The 17,215-nt window shown below is 41.6% G+C and overlaps 2 protein-coding genes across 9 annotated transcripts in view; one reads left to right on the forward strand and one right to left on the reverse strand.

Moving 5' to 3' along the window:
* The first annotated feature begins 917 nt into the window (after positions 1–917).
* Positions 918–14,030, forward strand: LOC139823205 (uncharacterized). 2 transcript variants are annotated; one of them, XM_071795596.1, is made up of 10 exons: positions 918–2,191; positions 3,966–4,097; positions 4,522–4,732; positions 4,820–5,237; positions 5,363–5,829; positions 5,917–6,245; positions 6,340–6,599; positions 6,727–6,997; positions 7,105–7,290; positions 7,371–14,030. In XM_071795596.1, exons 1-10 carry the CDS (start codon positions 1,982–1,984, stop codon positions 11,610–11,612), a joined length of 6,726 nt encoding a protein of 2,241 aa, XP_071651697.1. In that variant the 5' UTR covers positions 918–1,981; the 3' UTR covers positions 11,613–14,030. The 2 variants fall into 2 exon arrangements, with proteins under 2 accessions (XP_071651697.1, XP_071651703.1); XM_071795602.1 differs by having other exon boundaries at positions 4,522–4,720.
* A 711-nt stretch (positions 14,031–14,741) lies between these two features.
* Positions 14,742–17,215, reverse strand: part of Dh31-r (Diuretic hormone 31 Receptor) — a 91,438-nt gene continuing 88,964 nt past the window's right edge. For 6 of the 7 annotated variants that reach the window (XM_071795763.1, XM_071795741.1, XM_071795770.1 and 3 more), the window contains one exon: positions 14,742–16,530. In XM_071795763.1, coding sequence (XP_071651864.1) covers positions 16,258–16,530 — 273 coding nt within the window. In that variant the 3' untranslated portion in view covers positions 14,742–16,257. Of the gene's footprint in view, positions 16,550–17,215 lie in introns of all 7 variants that reach the window. The other variant, XM_071795780.1, reaches the window with a different exon arrangement.

Here is a 17,215-nt window from a genome sequence, read left to right on the forward strand (position 1 = left end):
GTTTCTCTGCGAACCGTTATAGGCTTTCTGTAAATACGATAAGCGATAAATGTTCAGTTGTGCCATTACTAGCGCACGCTTCCTAGGCTTTCTGTAAATGCAAATGAAGTGAAATCGATTAAATCAGCTGTTATTATTGCCGCGTTTCAAGATTATGCAACTTGGACTTGAATAGAATTTATTTTGGCTCTTGTCAACAATATTTAAGTTTTTTTGTCAAGATATTGCGATAAAAATCGATTCCAAATCCTCGTTAGAAATCTATTTTTAAAATCACCCTCGAGACGCGAGAGTCTGGTTGATCGAGCAAAACATCTTTCTTAGTTCCTTTGTAAAAATATACGTATGTATGTACGTAAATGATATAAAGCGCATAATAATCTCCCGATGGAAACGCGACCTATAAACAGTATAAACAATCATCGCGCGCAAGTCGCGAGGCGCGATAAACCGAACACACTATTAATTCGCGCTTAAATCGATCGAGGAGCGATTCAAATTCCCCCGTCCGTCCCCGTGCTCTCGCGAGCGAAAGTGTCAATGGCCGATGGCCAATGGGCGATCGACGATCGGCTCGCGCTCGCGGCAATCGCCAATTGGCGACGCTCTGGCGCCCACGTGGACGCGGCAACGGCAACGGTGGTTGCCGAATCAACCGAATGCCGCGTATAGACGCGCGAGTGCCGCGAGTCGGTCATGTCCTAAAAGTGTCACGTGCTCGCGGCGCCGTTCTCGATTTTTCCTCGGCGAGGCGAGGGCGAGTGGGATATACCTACTGTGAGAACTGGGACAATGCGATTTCTAAAAACGCGGCAACGCGCTCGCGCTCGGCCGGGCTGAGCCCGAGTGGCTGCTGTACGCGCTACGCGCGCGGCGTCGGTCGGGGCATTCGGAGCTCCGCGTTGCCGTTCCGTCGCCCGTCACCCGTCACCCGTCACCGGCGGTGAAACAAGTGTCTGTGTACAAGATGGCGGCGCCCGGAGTGTTCACTGTCGCGAAGATCGCCAGGAAGCAGCAGCGCGTGTTAGTGTCAGTGATGTCAGCGATGCCGCAGCGACGAGTGTCAGTGTGAAGTGACCGGACACGGGACTGACGGGTGGCTGCGGAGTGTGCAGGCTGGGGCTGCGTGCGCGCTAGCTACCGCAACGACGACCCGACCCGAGCCGATCCGGCCGACCGACCGACCGACCGGTGCGGTGCGGACGGCACGACACGACGCGATACGGCGGAGTCGCAGAGTACGGGACGGTGTAGGGTGTAGCGCGGCGCGGCGTGGCGCGGCGCGGAGCGGTGCGGTGCAGGGTAGCGCGCTGCCTAGCCTATCCCGATTCCCGGGTAGAGCGGTATCGCAGCGAGCCGAGCATCACGGCGGCGGCAGCAGTAGCAGCGGCAGCGACGGCAGCAGCGGCGGCGGCGGTGGAGGCGTCTCGAAGGATGCGGCCCGAGGAACGGAAGAGGCAACGGCAGCGACTCGTGCTCGTGGAGTAGCCTTGGCCAGCGGTGGTTGGTCAGGCAGGTAGACCGTAGACGAGCAGGACCGAGGTGTGGGACTGTGGGCGCCTGGTCGGTGTCGGTGGGAGAGCGGCGACGCAACGCGACGCGACCGCGACGGCCAGTTCGTCGTTCGTCCCGTCCCGGGCAGCTTCACGACCGCGCAGGCTACGTCCGCTACGTCCGTCGCAGACATCGCAGTTCTCGTTTCTCGTCCGTCCGGCTGGGTGTACGGAGATAGCGTTCAACCGACAACGTTGTCGCGCGTCGCTCCCCCGGCTCCCCGTAGTCTCGCCATCGACGCCGACTGACGCCGACGGCGACGCTGCTACGGCTACGGGGGCAAGCGAGAGAGGGACAGAGTGCGAGAGGGAGAGAGAGAGAGAGAGAGAGAAAAGCAGTGAGAGTGAGCGAGAGAGAGAGAGAGAGCGCGAGGGACGCGGAGCTTTCTCGAGAGAGAGAGAAAGAGAGAGAGACTGGCGACATAACGATGGCGACGATATCGATGACTACGACGACGACGATGACAACGTCGACGTCGACGTCGACGGCAACAGCGATGGCGAACGAGCCAAAGAAATCTTATGACGAGCTGTGTCGCCTGTGCGCCTCCTACGACGCCGTTAGGATGCACATATTCGGCCAGGAAGGCAAGAATCGCCAGCTCGTCGACAAGATCCAGACGTGCTTGCCGTTCAAGGTAAGTCTACTAACTACTAAAGTCTCCTTTTCTTTTGAGTCTTTGTTCGGACATTCTTTGCCGTGCCGAGATGTTATCCTGTTCCTCGTGGGACTCGATTTCGATCTGTTTCTCTCTGTCTATCTCCTGTCTCTTTCTTTCCTCCGTCTCATTTTATCATCCGCAGCGTCTCTCATTTTTCCTTCCTTTCTCAATTTCGTTTACTTTTCTGCGTCACCTCCCTCGGTACTTCGCGGCCCTGCACGATTCGTCCTCGATCTTATTCTCCCGATAAGAGACGGACAGAGGCAAGGAAAGAGCGAGAGAGCGAGAGAGGGAGAGAGACAGAGAGAAGAGCCGATTCACGGACGACTCGTTCGATGTCGACGGGGCGTTACTGGGTGAAGGTTTTCTTCCCGCCGTCGCGTCGTCACCATCGGCCATCACGCTCGTTCGCTCGCTCGCTCGTTCACCGAGCGACGCAGAGCGGCGTCCAGGCGTCCTCGGTGACGAATTCCACCCGGTGGCCATCGCTTATCGAGGACGTTGCGACCGGCGACGGCGAGGTCGGCCTGATGCGAGGAGAGACGCTTCGTCGCGCGACGCACTGGCGACATTTTGTTTGCCGTTACGGCACGCGTTTCACGCTCCTCCACGTTGATCGTCGTCGTCGTCGTCGTCGTCGTCGCCATCATCGACGAGTCGAGTCGCTTCATCGATGCGGAACGACAAACCGCGTTCCGAGATATTTCGAATTTCCTCCTCTACGTCAATATTTTTACCGTCACGTGCATCATCCCCCAATCGCAGCACCGGTTTATCGTCGTTTTGTTAATTCTGCCCGTCTTCCGTGCACGTTGGGGTTTACCGGATCCCACGCGTTATAGACTTCAATTGTACACGTGAGCACGTGGCATTTAAATTTTAAGCTAAAAGATAGAAAAAAATGCCTTGTACGAAACGCATCATCTTTCCTAAGATGCACTTGTATTTTTTTTTTTTTTTTTTTTTTTTTTTTTTTCAATAAAAATATACAAGTATGATATAAAAGTATTATCAACTTATATCTCGTAAAATTCAAAAAAATATGCTTTCGGAATATATCCAAGATGATAATGTATATATAAATGTAAAAGCAGCTTACGATAGTTGTATTAAAACATACTAAAAATACATGAAATTTTATTTTATTTTTATTAAGATGGTTGTATTAAAACGTACTAAAAATACATGAAATTTTATTTTATTTTTATTAAGCTAGTTAAAGCTGCTTTTGATTAAAGAATTTTTGAAATAGGTGGCTACTATCTGTAATAAGGGGGGGGAGTCAGGATATCTTATAAAAATTAATAATTAATAATGATATAAATAATAATCAAAGGGATATGCTTAAAATTTCAATAAAACTTATATAATCGTAGCTCATTCTTTGAGGCTGTTTTTACTATGCAATGATTTACCTAATACCTTCTACAGTTTTCAATGTATATATCTGGAGAAAAATTTACAAGATAAATTTACATCTAAAAAATATTCCTGATGGATATCTAGATAACTTGAAAACTTGAAATATATTTTATATAATTATAAATTGTTACCAAAATCGTCCGTTCAATATCTAATTTAATTGTCCCTTTTCCTGTTATCAATTTAATTTATATATATATTTCCAATAGAATATTTACAGATATTCTTTAGCAAGAGACAAAATTAAGAATTAGATTTATCAAGACATTACACTAATGTAGTAAAACTTAATACATTTTTAATGAAAACGTCGAAACTACTGTTTCAGATAATTGAAGACGATTGTTTGCCAAAAGTCCTGTGTTATCGATGTATGTACAACTTGGAAAATTTTTATGACTTTCGGACTGCATGTGTTAACGCAGCTGCTTGGTTGGAAAGAAATAGGCCGAAGGAAGGCGTAAGTATCTGAATCCAAAATGTTGAACCATTTGCTGTTTGTAAATTTCTATATTTTATTTAAAGAATTAGTTGAGCCAAATTGAAACGTACTCTTGCAATGTGCGTTACCAATCAATTATTGAAATTAATTGGCTTCGTATTCTACAATTTTCTCTGGTTTGAATATTTAATATTATATTAAACATATCATATTTTATTTAAAAAGGGTATATTTTTTAGTACATTGTATAATTTAACAGTTACTTTTTGTATAATGTCTTAATAAAAAACCTATGTTTAATATTTTTTTAAATACATTGTAACAGAAGAAAAAACTTGTTGGGATTGTAGTTATTAAAATTCCATAATAACATTATCAATATTATACGTTGCAGATTTATACGTTTATAAAAAATACTGATTCATTGCACGTTATATCATAGGCGAGTGACGATGGCGCAAATGACAGCGCACACGTCGGCGAGGTGCACGCGGAGCTTCTTAAAGGGAAGGAAAATATGCCAGTACTTATTCCGGAGGCACCAGTGGTCAATCCTAATGCGGCATTAGGTACACCACCGAGATTAAATTCGGATGGTGAAGCGGATCCCGAGATCGAAGAGATTCTCGACACGAGTGAAGGTACGGATGAAGGTACGCTCGCGCATTTTGAACTTTATTTTTTTATTTTGCCCGATAAACGAGTACATTGTCGCTGACACGTGTTATTTTGATATGAAGCTACAGTAATCGACGATTCGGAAGATCGACGATCGGAATACGAGATGGCATACGAGATGGACATGGAGACGAATCCTAGCGACTTTTTGGAAATGACTCCAATGGTAACCGAGGAAAATGAAGAGGAGTGCGGTACGAACAACCCGAGTGCCGCGAATACTCAAGATACCGCGGTCTTTTCACATACGCAGCCGCAAAAACATGAAGTCTTTGTCTGTTCCCTATGCAACAAAGCGTTCAGTTCCAAGGGTCACTTGTCTCTGCACGCGAGAATTCACGTGGGTGAGGGTGATGTGATCGGCGAAAGAGTAATCACCGATGACCATACTTCGTACCAACGACCATATCAATGTGATCTTTGTCATAAATCGTATTCTACTGCGAAACATCGCTGGGGGCACGTTTCTACGACACATCGGTAAGAGAGAGAGCTTCAATGACATACTACTATTTTACACATAAATTGTCTGCTAATTTGTGGCGACTTAAAGATGTCTTTAATCAATCTTGTCAAACACTCACTTGCCTTTTTATCTCTTGCAGGGGACATCCTGCGGTAACGTGTGCATACTGTTCTCGCATATACTCGACGCGATATAATCTCGATGAGCATATAAAATCACGACACGCTGGTCTACCGCCACCTCCGGAATTGTCAGTCTCCCTTTCGCGCACAGAAACTCGTTATCAGTGCCAAACATGTCCAATGGTGTATACGGATTTAGCAGATTTCAATGCGCATCGGCAGATATGCACACAGGAACAACGTACAGATCTGTTGGGGCAAACCGAAGCGCAGAACAATAAGATTTTCGCCGACACGTCCGATATCTCGAGTATATATTCGGATGACGAGAACAAAGACTTCAGGAACGCCGAGGCTAAATTGGCGAAAAATCCGCAATTAACTATATTGAAACAAGCGCTGACTAAAGGAGACAGTCTAAAACGAAATTTTGACGATGATGGGTCGACATCCAGCAGCAAGCCGAAAAAAATAGTTAAGTCAGGTAAAACTTAATTATTAAAGTAACAATAGAACGAAAATGTCACATGTAGGATTAAAACCACCTAATTTTGAACGTATTGTTATTTAGAGGAGGGCGAGACGAGTCCTCAGAAGAGGTGGTATTGTGAAGCTTGTCCACAAAGTTTTACATCGGTGGACAGTTTGAAGGAGCACGAGATTAGGCACGATGCCGAGAAACCATTTATTTGCATACTGTGCAAGAGAGATTTTGTTTTGAAATCTTCATTAATTAGGCACATTACATTGTCACATGGCGTTGATCCTACTCCCATCATTGACAGTGATAAGTGTTTAAAAACAACGGTAATGCCTCAAAATTGGAACGATCGAGTGGACGTCAGTGTTTATGAGCAAAGTGAAACGAAAGAACCACCAGAGCTCTCGTCATCACCTGAGGTAATGAATAATATAGTTTTTTATTGTTTACTTTTATGATATCATACATAGAGACATACATTACTACGATATGTTACGTTATTATGTTAAACAGATAAATTTAGAAAATGATGACAAGGATTATAAGAACAATCACGAGAATATAGAAATCGAAACGGTATTTGTATGTGAGACCTGTAAGAGAGACTTCAATGACCGAGCGTCATTATGGCTACACATACGAGCGATGCATAAAGAGTACGCTGCATTTACCTGTGGAGTGTGTTTAAAGATGTGCTTTAATAATACGCAACTTCAAAATCATGTCTATATGTATCACGGAAGGTCTAAGCTTTTAATATCGGAACAAAGAAGGTATAGTCGCTCACATTCTATAATTGTATATTTCCTTTTTATACTTTTTAATGTCACATAAAATACGCGAGTATGCATTATATAAAGTACAATAAATATAATATGCGTTTTACAACTATGGTTACAGGTACAGTTGTACGATATGCGGTAGACAGCATGACTCGAGAAAAAAGCTAATCACTCATGTCTCGATACATAATGTCGATCCTGCCTTTGATCCTGCGAATTTTGTACAATTAAATAGTAATTATTATAATGAAAACTTGAATGGTAACGAAGGAAATGAACAAGCATTAGATTTTGACGGAGACGATGGCGAGAAGGTCGATTGTTACATTTGTTATAAATCTTTTCCGACTGAGGATCATCTTATACGACATCAGAGAAATGCTCATAAGGTAATGCTGAAACGCGTGCTAATTTTTCAATAAGAATTATATAGCAATTTTGGCAAACAATGTTATAAATAGCACAAATTTTTAAAAATTTTTTTTCTTTGTTGCAGTCTGACCAGATAGTTTCATTAGGAGAAGCTGCGGGTAGTGGAAATACTCTTAGTGTCAATGGTAATGGCAACAGGGCGCAGTATCATTTATTTTTTGTTTGCGAGGTATGCGGTAGCTCACATTCGAGCAAATGGGAACGCTGGTTGCATATCAACAATACGCATAACAACGAATCTTCTATTAAAGTAAGTTTGAGAAATGAAAGGAAACTGATTCTTATCATATTGTTTTACATGTCATTCTAATTCTGTATCATTATACCTAGTGCGAATGGGAAAATTGCGGAAAGATATTCGCGACGAAGTTGTTGCGCAACGAGCATCTCCAGCATCATGTGGTACAAGGACCCTCGCCTAACACTTGCGAGATATGTGGGAAATTGTGGCCTACTCGCGTCGATTATTGGAAACATGTGATGGGCGTACACGCGGACACAGTGCCTCTAATTTGCGGTGTTTGTCTGAAAGTATTTTCTGACGTTATGCAATTAAGCGCACATGTCAAGGCGAAACATTGGCCACTAACCAGTGGTGATTTCTGTTGTGATATTTGCGGTAGACCGTACTCCAATAAATCAAAGATGTCTCGGCATAGAAAGATCCATGGGTTGGAAGCGGCTATGGACGCCGCATGCGATAATAGCAGTTTCAATGAAACGACCAATGAATCGGTTAAGCCTGATCACAACAATGGCGCTTCGGAAATAGAATTAAGTTGCGAGCAGTGCCCAGAACTCACCTTCACGACATTGGACAGTTTGTGTAATCATCGACGGATAACACATGGTCTTTTCCCGTGCGATTTGTGTAACAAATGCTACGGCAGAACGTCACACTTGTGGAAGCATGTGAATAGAGTGCATAAAGGACACGCGGATGTGACTTGTCCTTACTGCGCAAAGACAAGCGCGTCAAGGGATCATCTGGCAGCACATATTGCCAAAATTCACAGGTACATGCCCGCAATGGGTAAGGATAATCAGAACTGCGTCGCTTCCAAGTCCCTGAGTGTAGACGACGGTGTCTTGCATTATTGCGAGAAATGTAACAAGGGATTCCACAAGCGCTATTTGCTCCGTCGTCACATGAAAGGCTGTCAAAACTATCGTAAAGATCCTGGTGCATTGTTAACTCGTTGTCGGGCCTGCGAGAGGATATTCAAGGATCGTGCGAGTCTACAGAAACACATTGAGAATCATCACAGCACGTACACTTGCCATTTGTGTAACGAAACGATCACTTCCAAGCTAGGTATCATGACACACAACCGCGTCAATCATATGGATCACCCGGATCTGACGTGCGACCATCCAAGTTGTAAAAAACTCTTTCGGACTAAAGAAGATCTGGAATCTCATCGAAAGGATCACAAGTATCACAACAATCCGAACGTTTGTGATTTTTGCGGTGACACCGTGGAAAATAAGCTGAAACTGAAAATGCACGTATTATCGTTGCATCGAAACGAGATCGGAGTATCCTGTGGTGTCTGCCTGATTCCGATGAAGGACCCCAAAGATTTGAAGAAGCACGTGGAATCCGAGCACAGCAGCGTTCTTTCTAATCCAAACACGTGTCAGGTATGTGGCAAGCAATATGCATCCAAGTGGAAGGCTTTCGATCACACGAAGAAATGTCACGGCAAGGTCTTCCTCACGTGCAAACAGTGTCTAGCGGTTTTCACGGATGAAAACGATATACGCGATCATTACGAGCATGTGCATAACGTTCCGAAGGACCAATTAGCCATTTTCGAATATAGAATGGATATTGGTGCAAAGAGAGAGGGTTACGAGACTCCCGATATTATTGTGAAGGAGGAACCGGATGACTTGGAGTTCGACGAGGAAATGTGTGACGAGAGTTCGAACGACTCTCGTAAACGTAGAAGATCGCCAAACGACACATACGATTGCGAGATGTGTCCCGAGATCTTTCTCAATTCGGACACTCTTGCCAAACATTATCAGAACGTCCATAACACCGACCCCGTCCGTATGTTCAAGAAATTCAAAAAAGATAGCGATAGCAAGCGCAAAATGAAAAACAGAAACAACTTCGAATGCAAGAATTGCAAAAAGCAGTTCTCCACCAAGACCTTATTTTGGAATCACATCAATGTATGTACACGGCGAAACTCGATAGGTAGATTTGACACCCCAAATAATGTCCCGACATCAATTCTGGAGTCTCATCTGAAACAAAACAATCAGATTCAACGAGAAGAACTGTCGCTACCACCGACGAACGAATCCAACTTGAACATTCCCGACTTCAATCTATTCGAAGATATTAATTTGCAATTGTCGGCTCAGAAACCTGTGCCGAATCTTATGCCATTGTCGCAGATGAAGACAGGTAACAACGGCAAATGCTCGAGAAAAGACTCACGCAAGGTGTATGATGAATCGACCAATACTGAGTGCACGTGCGAAGTCTGTGGTAAGCAATGGCCCGCCAAGAAACATTTGTGGCAACATCTGATTCGTTTCCATCGCGCCGAAGCTGCCGTTACGTGTGGCGTATGCTTGAAGCTGTGTAAATCTTATCAAGATCTGGCCGACCACTTGAAGGCCGAGCATGCTCCTGTTTTGTCGCCGGAGGGCAACAATTTCACTTGTAAGATATGCGGTAGATATCACAACGCGAGAAGCAAATTGAACTTGCACACGGGCATCCATATTGGGAACCACCAGTGTCAAAAGTGCCTGCAATTTTTGGAGAGCGAGGAAAAACTCACCGAGCATACAACGAGCTGTAATGGCAAATCTGGGTTTGAAGATCACGCAGTGGCGGACGAAGATAACGCGAAAAACGATAACGACGAAAAGGGTAGTTTAATCGCCGACGAGACATCGGTCATCGAGGGAACAGAGGAAGCGGATTTCGAATCGGAAGGCGAAGGGAGTAGGGACATTCACGATGAAGAAAATTCGGACAATAGCGAAGAAGACAATTCGGAAAATAGCGATGATTCGGATAGTGATAGTAATAGTAGTTCGAGCGAAGACGAAAACGAGAACGAAGATGGAGAGGAAGAGGAGGAGGAAGAAGAAAATGAAAACGATAATGATTCTGATACAAGATCCACTAGTCGAGAGAGCGGCGATAGTGTATCGTGTAATTCCGATAGCGACGACGAATCGGATATGGATGACGCGGAAGTGAACGCGACGGAAAATAAAGCGCTACAATTGAGCGATATCGGTAGATTCAGGATACCCGGTGACGGTATTCAAGAGAATATGCCGATGGAGAAGAATTCCAAGGATCAGAAAACCTATCTTACGTCCGTTACCTCAGCGACGGTTGCAGAACAAACTGGACAAAGTAATTTGAAAGATCTGTTGATTCCCAATGCACCTGCGAACATGGACAAATTTGAAGCATTTCGTCTCTGGGAATCCGCTAAAGCTGCGGCGAACGATGTAGACTTGTCTGTGTCTGACGATAACGAAGACGATTGTGATAACGAGGTAGACGATGAGGAAAATAATGATGAAAACGAGGAAGAAGATGGTGAAGTTGGTGGCGAAGATGAAGACGAGGATGAAGGTGAAGCTGAGACTGACAATGAGACTGAGGCCGATGAAAGTGAAAATGAGAACGAAGCCGAGAAAGAGGAAGAAGAGGAGGAAGAGGAGGAGGAAAATGAAGATGATGACGACGACAACGACGACGACGACGACGTCGGACCGCCTGTATTAAGTCCAATAATGCCTTTGTTACCAGAAAATGAATCTGAGGAGCACAGCGGCACGGCAGATCGCACGAGGCACAAGCTCAGTCCGATGGTTTCGCTGAGTATTACTAAAGAGGAGTGTGATCTGGAGGAGTGTGAAATGACCGAAATGCCAAATGATGTGGAGAACGTATCCAACGCAGCCAACCTCTTCGCGGCTAATAACAACGATCTGCCCGTAACGTGGGACGAGAACTTGGATGATAACGGAATCGACACGGGCGATTGCAACTCCGACATTGGAGACAGGGATATGGAGAAAAACGAGGAATTCAGTAAGGAGTATATCAAAATAGAAGTGAACCAGAACGATGCTTTTGAAGAGAATTCCGTGAAAAACGAGGAGGAATTCAGTAAGGAGTATATCAAAATAGAAGTGAAGCAGAACGATGATTTTGAAGAGGATTCCGCGTATGAGAACGTAGTGGATAATAGTAGAGGTGACGGAGACAATCAAGTGCACGAGGTGCATAATCTGGACGGAGCTGTGCTAATGGTGACTACTAATGAGGGTAATCAGATTTTGATAGAACCAAACGTGTTGAATATGGATAACGAGGACTCTAATGCCGAAGCAACGCAGTATATTTACCCAGAGAACGCTTACGAGATCGAGGAAGAGGATTATGCGACGCGAAATGAAACCGACGTCATGCAGACGGATGAGATGCAAGGCAGTATGTCCTACGTTCAAGATACATCGGAGAATGAGGATAGTACGGAGGTTGACATCGAGGAGTACAGCAGTGACGTGCAGAAACAGTAGGACACGAGTGCCAAAACTGAGAGGAGATCTAGAATAATAAATCTGTAATAAAGTGTAAGATAACGTAATATGGATGCTTGGGACTTGAGATTCTCAAAAAAAGAAACGACATATGTACCTTGAAAAACGATCACAATATTGTATAGTAGAGTAAGCTTGTAGCTTATAGCTTTGGAGGATTTTTGATAGACTGCGTAAAAGAGAAAGAAGGAGAGGAGGAGTAAGAAAGAGAAATCACGACGATTTACACGTTTCGTTTTCATTGATCTGCCAGAGGCTTTGCATTCACGACTTGCGCAACGTTGCAAGCTTCCGACTAATCGTTTCGAAAGGTAATATAATTTTGAATGATTAAACATTGTACTATATACATAAGGCGTTATTTAGATTATTATGAAAGCTACAATTTACAGGATCTTTTTTAATTTCCGATATTCGACGGATATCAACGATTCGTTACGGAATATCGTTTATTTATATCGGTAACACTTTGTTGACAATAATATATTCTCCGACTATTCCCGCCATGTTCACGTCAAATGCCATCCGTTAGACAATAGGACACTTTATGAACTTAATGATAATTTAGTCCTATCTGAAATTTAAAAAACGATGCTAAGCAGGATCAAAATCTACGAGTCGCGTTACAATCAAATTCCTTTCTTTTTTTTTTTTTAAATCCTATAATAATTTTTTCTTTAAAAAAATGATGACTCTAATCATTTGTAAACGTGAAGTGAGAAGAAAGTAAGTAACTATGCTGATTGTTACAAAAAAATGGCACGAAGTGAACGTCAAAAGACGTTGTATAAAACGCGTTGATTTTAATGCTATTACTTGTATGCGATTACACGCTTGTCCGATTTCTCTAATTAAAATTTTGCAAATCGACTTCCTATGTGTTTTTCTGTGCAAATTTATTCTATCAACGAACGATGACAGAACTATACTCAAACTTGAATTATCGAATTAGATGCGTAAAAAAAATTGAGTATATTATAACGGAAATAACAAATACTATCTACGTTTTATGTCAAGACAGATTTAGCATCCTATCTTTTAGGGTTCTTTTTCTTAGCGTAGCGAAGAAGAAGCGATAATCGTGCACACTCGCTATATTTTTTATGGAAGTGAAGACAGAAATAAAAGAGTTTTATGTGAATAATAGCTTTAAATGATCAATCTGTACAGTTACGTAATGTGAGCGTGTTTGTACATGAGCGAGTGCATGCGTGTATGTCGAGAACGATACAGACGCAACTGAAGACTTATATATTAAAGAAAGAAAGCGTACCTCGATTTAAAATATTAACAGTTAGTTGAGATTAATGCGATGGTAATTGCTTTGTATTATATCCTAATTTAACCGTCTTGCAGATTTTCTCAATTATTCGAATAGTCGAATTTTGTCAAGTAAGAATCGCGAATATCAACGGGAGAAAGAATCGTTGTATCGTGTTTGGATCGAGATCTTTTTTAATCTCGCAGTTTTTTATGGATGCGTAGTGACGAAAAATTAGATATAAAAAGTGGATTTTTAGAGATAGATGGTGTTTATCTTTATCGATTTCTAACATGTCAGCGATCTCTTTTTTTCCTTATTATTTATTATATTCATTCCAAAGTAATTTCTAAGATACATTATCTTCTTATGAAAGATAATTACTGATTTGCCATGCGTATTATGCGATTGTATGTGAACGATCTACTTGGTACTGCAGAGGGGGGGGGGGAGGAGATTGAAATTGGAATGTTAACGGTCATTTAGAGAAATATTTAAATATCGTAAATATGAAAATTTATAATATCTTTAAATATTATGATTTTAAAAAAGTATGTGCATGAGATGTACATATATATACATATGTATGTGTGTACATACGTATATATATATATATATATAATTGTTTAAAATTCATAGTATTTATAGATATATGTATATCGTTCCAGTATTGTTCCCACGTCATTTAAAATCGTATTCTTTTTTTTTATATAACAATTGCTAATATTTACAGATTAGTGCCACTAAATGCGACTATTGCTGCATTTTAAGTTTATAGAGAGAATGATTATATAAGAATAAAATACATTCACAATTTATGTACTACGAATGTATGGTTATTTACATATTCAAATGAATCATACATGAATTTGCCTTACACACGTATGCATGAAAATCGTTCAGTCTGGAAGAACTTTTGATCGTATTTAAAAAATTAACGAGACGGAAATGGAGTCAATGTCAATGAGTATTACTTCCCAAGTTTTTCGCTCTGCACGAATGGAGCGTGAATCATATGTATTGTGTAATACAGACATGCGAGGACGTTACATGTATAATTTACCATAAATTATCATTCATATATTTGTTCACAATTCTCAGATTACAATAATTATTCTCCATGTGTTTTTGCAGAATGAATTTCTTATTTTATCCTTTTCGATTATTTCCTATCCCATAAAGGCATACGTAATTGGTAACTATGTTTATATTATATATTTATGCATCATAAAATCAAACATATACATCGGCACATCGCATATTATTCTTATTATTTTTACTTGTGAATAATAGAATCAATTTTTTTAACGAAAGTTTAATAGAAGTTTAATACAAATCACATCAATATATCTCCAACATACAAACTTAAAAGATATACTAAATCCCCCGAGAAAATGTTTCATTTATTTCGACGTACGTTACAAGAAGAAATTATATCTGATTTCTTGCCTCTGATGTTATAATTCAATATAGCTGCAGCGAACTGGTCTAGAGCTCTAAAGGCTGGTGTGCCTAACTCGGTCATTCTAACTGCGATGTCAAAAGCGAGGAAATTGCGAGGAAATACACGCGATGGATCTTGGTGCTTACGTCTATACATATAAAGGACTTTTCATCAAGAATCTACTCTAATTTGATAAAGTAAACCTATGAAGGACGTCAGTAATTTTTCCTTTCGTTTGATGCATAAAATACTTTTCATAAATAATATTTTACTTGCAAAACACGCAAATATATTCATTGTTTGATATTTTAATCTTACCTTCACCATTATGTTCTAATTTGATGATGTTTTAAATTTATTCATGGAAGAATGGTAATGTATATTTGAGAAAATAATCATAGAGTTAAATCGAGATTGGTTAGTTTATTTGTGTCCTTTCGCAAAATATATTAAATTTTTTAAACATTTTTCTTGAGATTCGTTCCGCTTGCAGAGATATGAATTTCTTACAATCATCAAGATTATACACGCTATATGTATATAATATTCACATTTTACTTTTTATAGAACTGTTTATAATCGACACATTACATAGAATTTTGTATATGTATATATACACACACACGTAACAAAATGATTGTACGATATTACAATTATATACGAACAAAATAAGAAATTCTTTGGCCATTGTCATTTTCGTCGAAGAAAAGTTTAAAGTTCGGAAAACATCTTTAAACGCTACGCGTACCTAAATTTAGGATTTTTTAAATTTCGAGATTCCTGAAAATTCTCGAAATCCTATTGCAATTGCTTTAATCGAACTCTTCTTTTAAGTTTCACGAAATTTCTTCTTCGTCCTTAATCTATAAACTTATTCTCGAAAATTTAATTTGTTTTATTCATGATTTTTACAGTTTTGCGATCTATTTTATGATACACAGTTAAGACTAGTATGTATGGTATCGACATTTATTATAATTACAAACTCCTTTTATTAGGATTGCAATGTGTTGCGAACAATGAGTTTCAGCATACAGTCGATCGATATACCTATATAACGTTACATAGATGTTGAAATATATACAAACAAATTACATCACATTTAGTGCGAAACGATTGGCCAGAAACCCTAACGCTAATAGATCACTTTTAAACATTGCACGGACAAAGAATAACTCTTCACTAGTATAAAAACGACGATCGTATGATCACTGATATGACTTTTCTTCTTCATCAAATTAATACAAATTGTAACTACGCACATTTCTATATGTTTCGTTATAGACGAGATTCACGTTACATAAAAATCAAAATCTGTTAAAAAAGCGTTCCACCTCTCTCTTCGCAATATATCACTATTTTTGCCTTAAAAAAATAATCAAGGAGCTTTTAGAGTTCGGGGTCTCATTATTGGTAAATTTTTTAGGACTTAAGCTTTTATGCCCACGAGTATTATAAAATATCTTTGATCGGGTCTTTTCGTAGCTCCGTTTGATATTGAGCGGTGGAGCGGAGCAGTAGTACAAATCTTTTTTTTTTTTAAGATAAAAAATAAAAGGTTTCGTGCGAATATTCGATACGAATTTAAATCATTCCGTTTTACATTGCTTTTCCTTCTGCAGTATACCAAAGAGAACCGTACGTATACATAATGACAAAAGGAAGGCGTTCTCTTGACGAATGATTATATTACACGTAGAAGATAAGATACGCTATATCTTCTGATTTGCACCGGTTTACCGTTATTAACCCGTAACTCGTCACATTCGTGAATCGCGAATCGCGACGTGATAAATTCCGCCGACTCCGATTTCTCGCCTATCTCGCGAAGAGGTGCCTATCTTCGGGATGGGGGAGAAGTGATTTTCTATGTGGTCCCGTAGCGCGATCATCCCCGGTGCTGATCCGGTCGGTAGTCATCAACACTGCGTCTGATCGCACTCGTCGTGGGAAGTATCGTCGCCGTCGTCGCCGTCGCCATCGCCGCCGCTGCCGCCGGCACCGCGTTTGATGAGGACCCGCGTGTGATTGTTGTTGCCATGATTACCTGGCCGACCCGCGGCGATCATCTGCACAGTCTGCTGCTGCAGCTGCTGATCCTCGCTCGGCAATCGCTTATTACAGTCGTCGTCCCTCGGCACCGCCGACGCTGCCGGCTGATAGTCACACCTTCTCCTCTCCCGCCATCGGACCTGCGGTCGAGCGGATAAACTGAAACAGTCAACGTTCCATAATGGACTCGACTCGGGCACGCTGCTGTCACTGGCACGATACGGACGGATCATTCGTATACACATATATATTTCTTTTTCCCTTTTCCCCTGTTTCATTCTCTCTCTTTCTCTCTTTCTCTCTCTTTCTCTCTATCTCTCTCTTTCTTTCCCTCCCGTGGACAACACATGATTAGTGGCCCGTTAAAAACGCAACATCGCCCCATTAAAAACGGCTGGCAGTCCACGTCACGTGGGTTAGTATGCGTGTGGGTTAGTACCGTTGGTACGCGGGTGAATTAGTCACAGGAGAGGGACTGATCGTGTGCGTTAGTCCGCATCGCACCATTGACGAGTCGTGCATACGGGAATTTCCAATCGGGAGACCGTTACTCTCTCCTCTCTCCTCTCTCTCTCTCTCCCTCTCTCTTTCGCGCGTCAAGTGCAAATTCTCGTTAAAACTGCAAGGGTGTGCTTCATCGTTCCCTAACATCAGGTAACGTAGAATAGTTACGTTCCAGGACATTCTTGATTACTATTACTTATGGCACGTAAAACGTAAAATGGTCCACGAAATTCTGTACTCGCGATCGAAGAATCGGTGGATTGAGAGGAATTGATAGAAATTCGTTCCCCGCATACTTGTGCAAATTCCGAATCGCCAAAT

This window comes from Temnothorax longispinosus, chromosome 1 (genome assembly GCF_030848805.1).
Source record: "Temnothorax longispinosus isolate EJ_2023e chromosome 1, Tlon_JGU_v1, whole genome shotgun sequence".
NCBI classification, from domain to species: domain Eukaryota; kingdom Metazoa; phylum Arthropoda; class Insecta; order Hymenoptera; family Formicidae; genus Temnothorax; species Temnothorax longispinosus.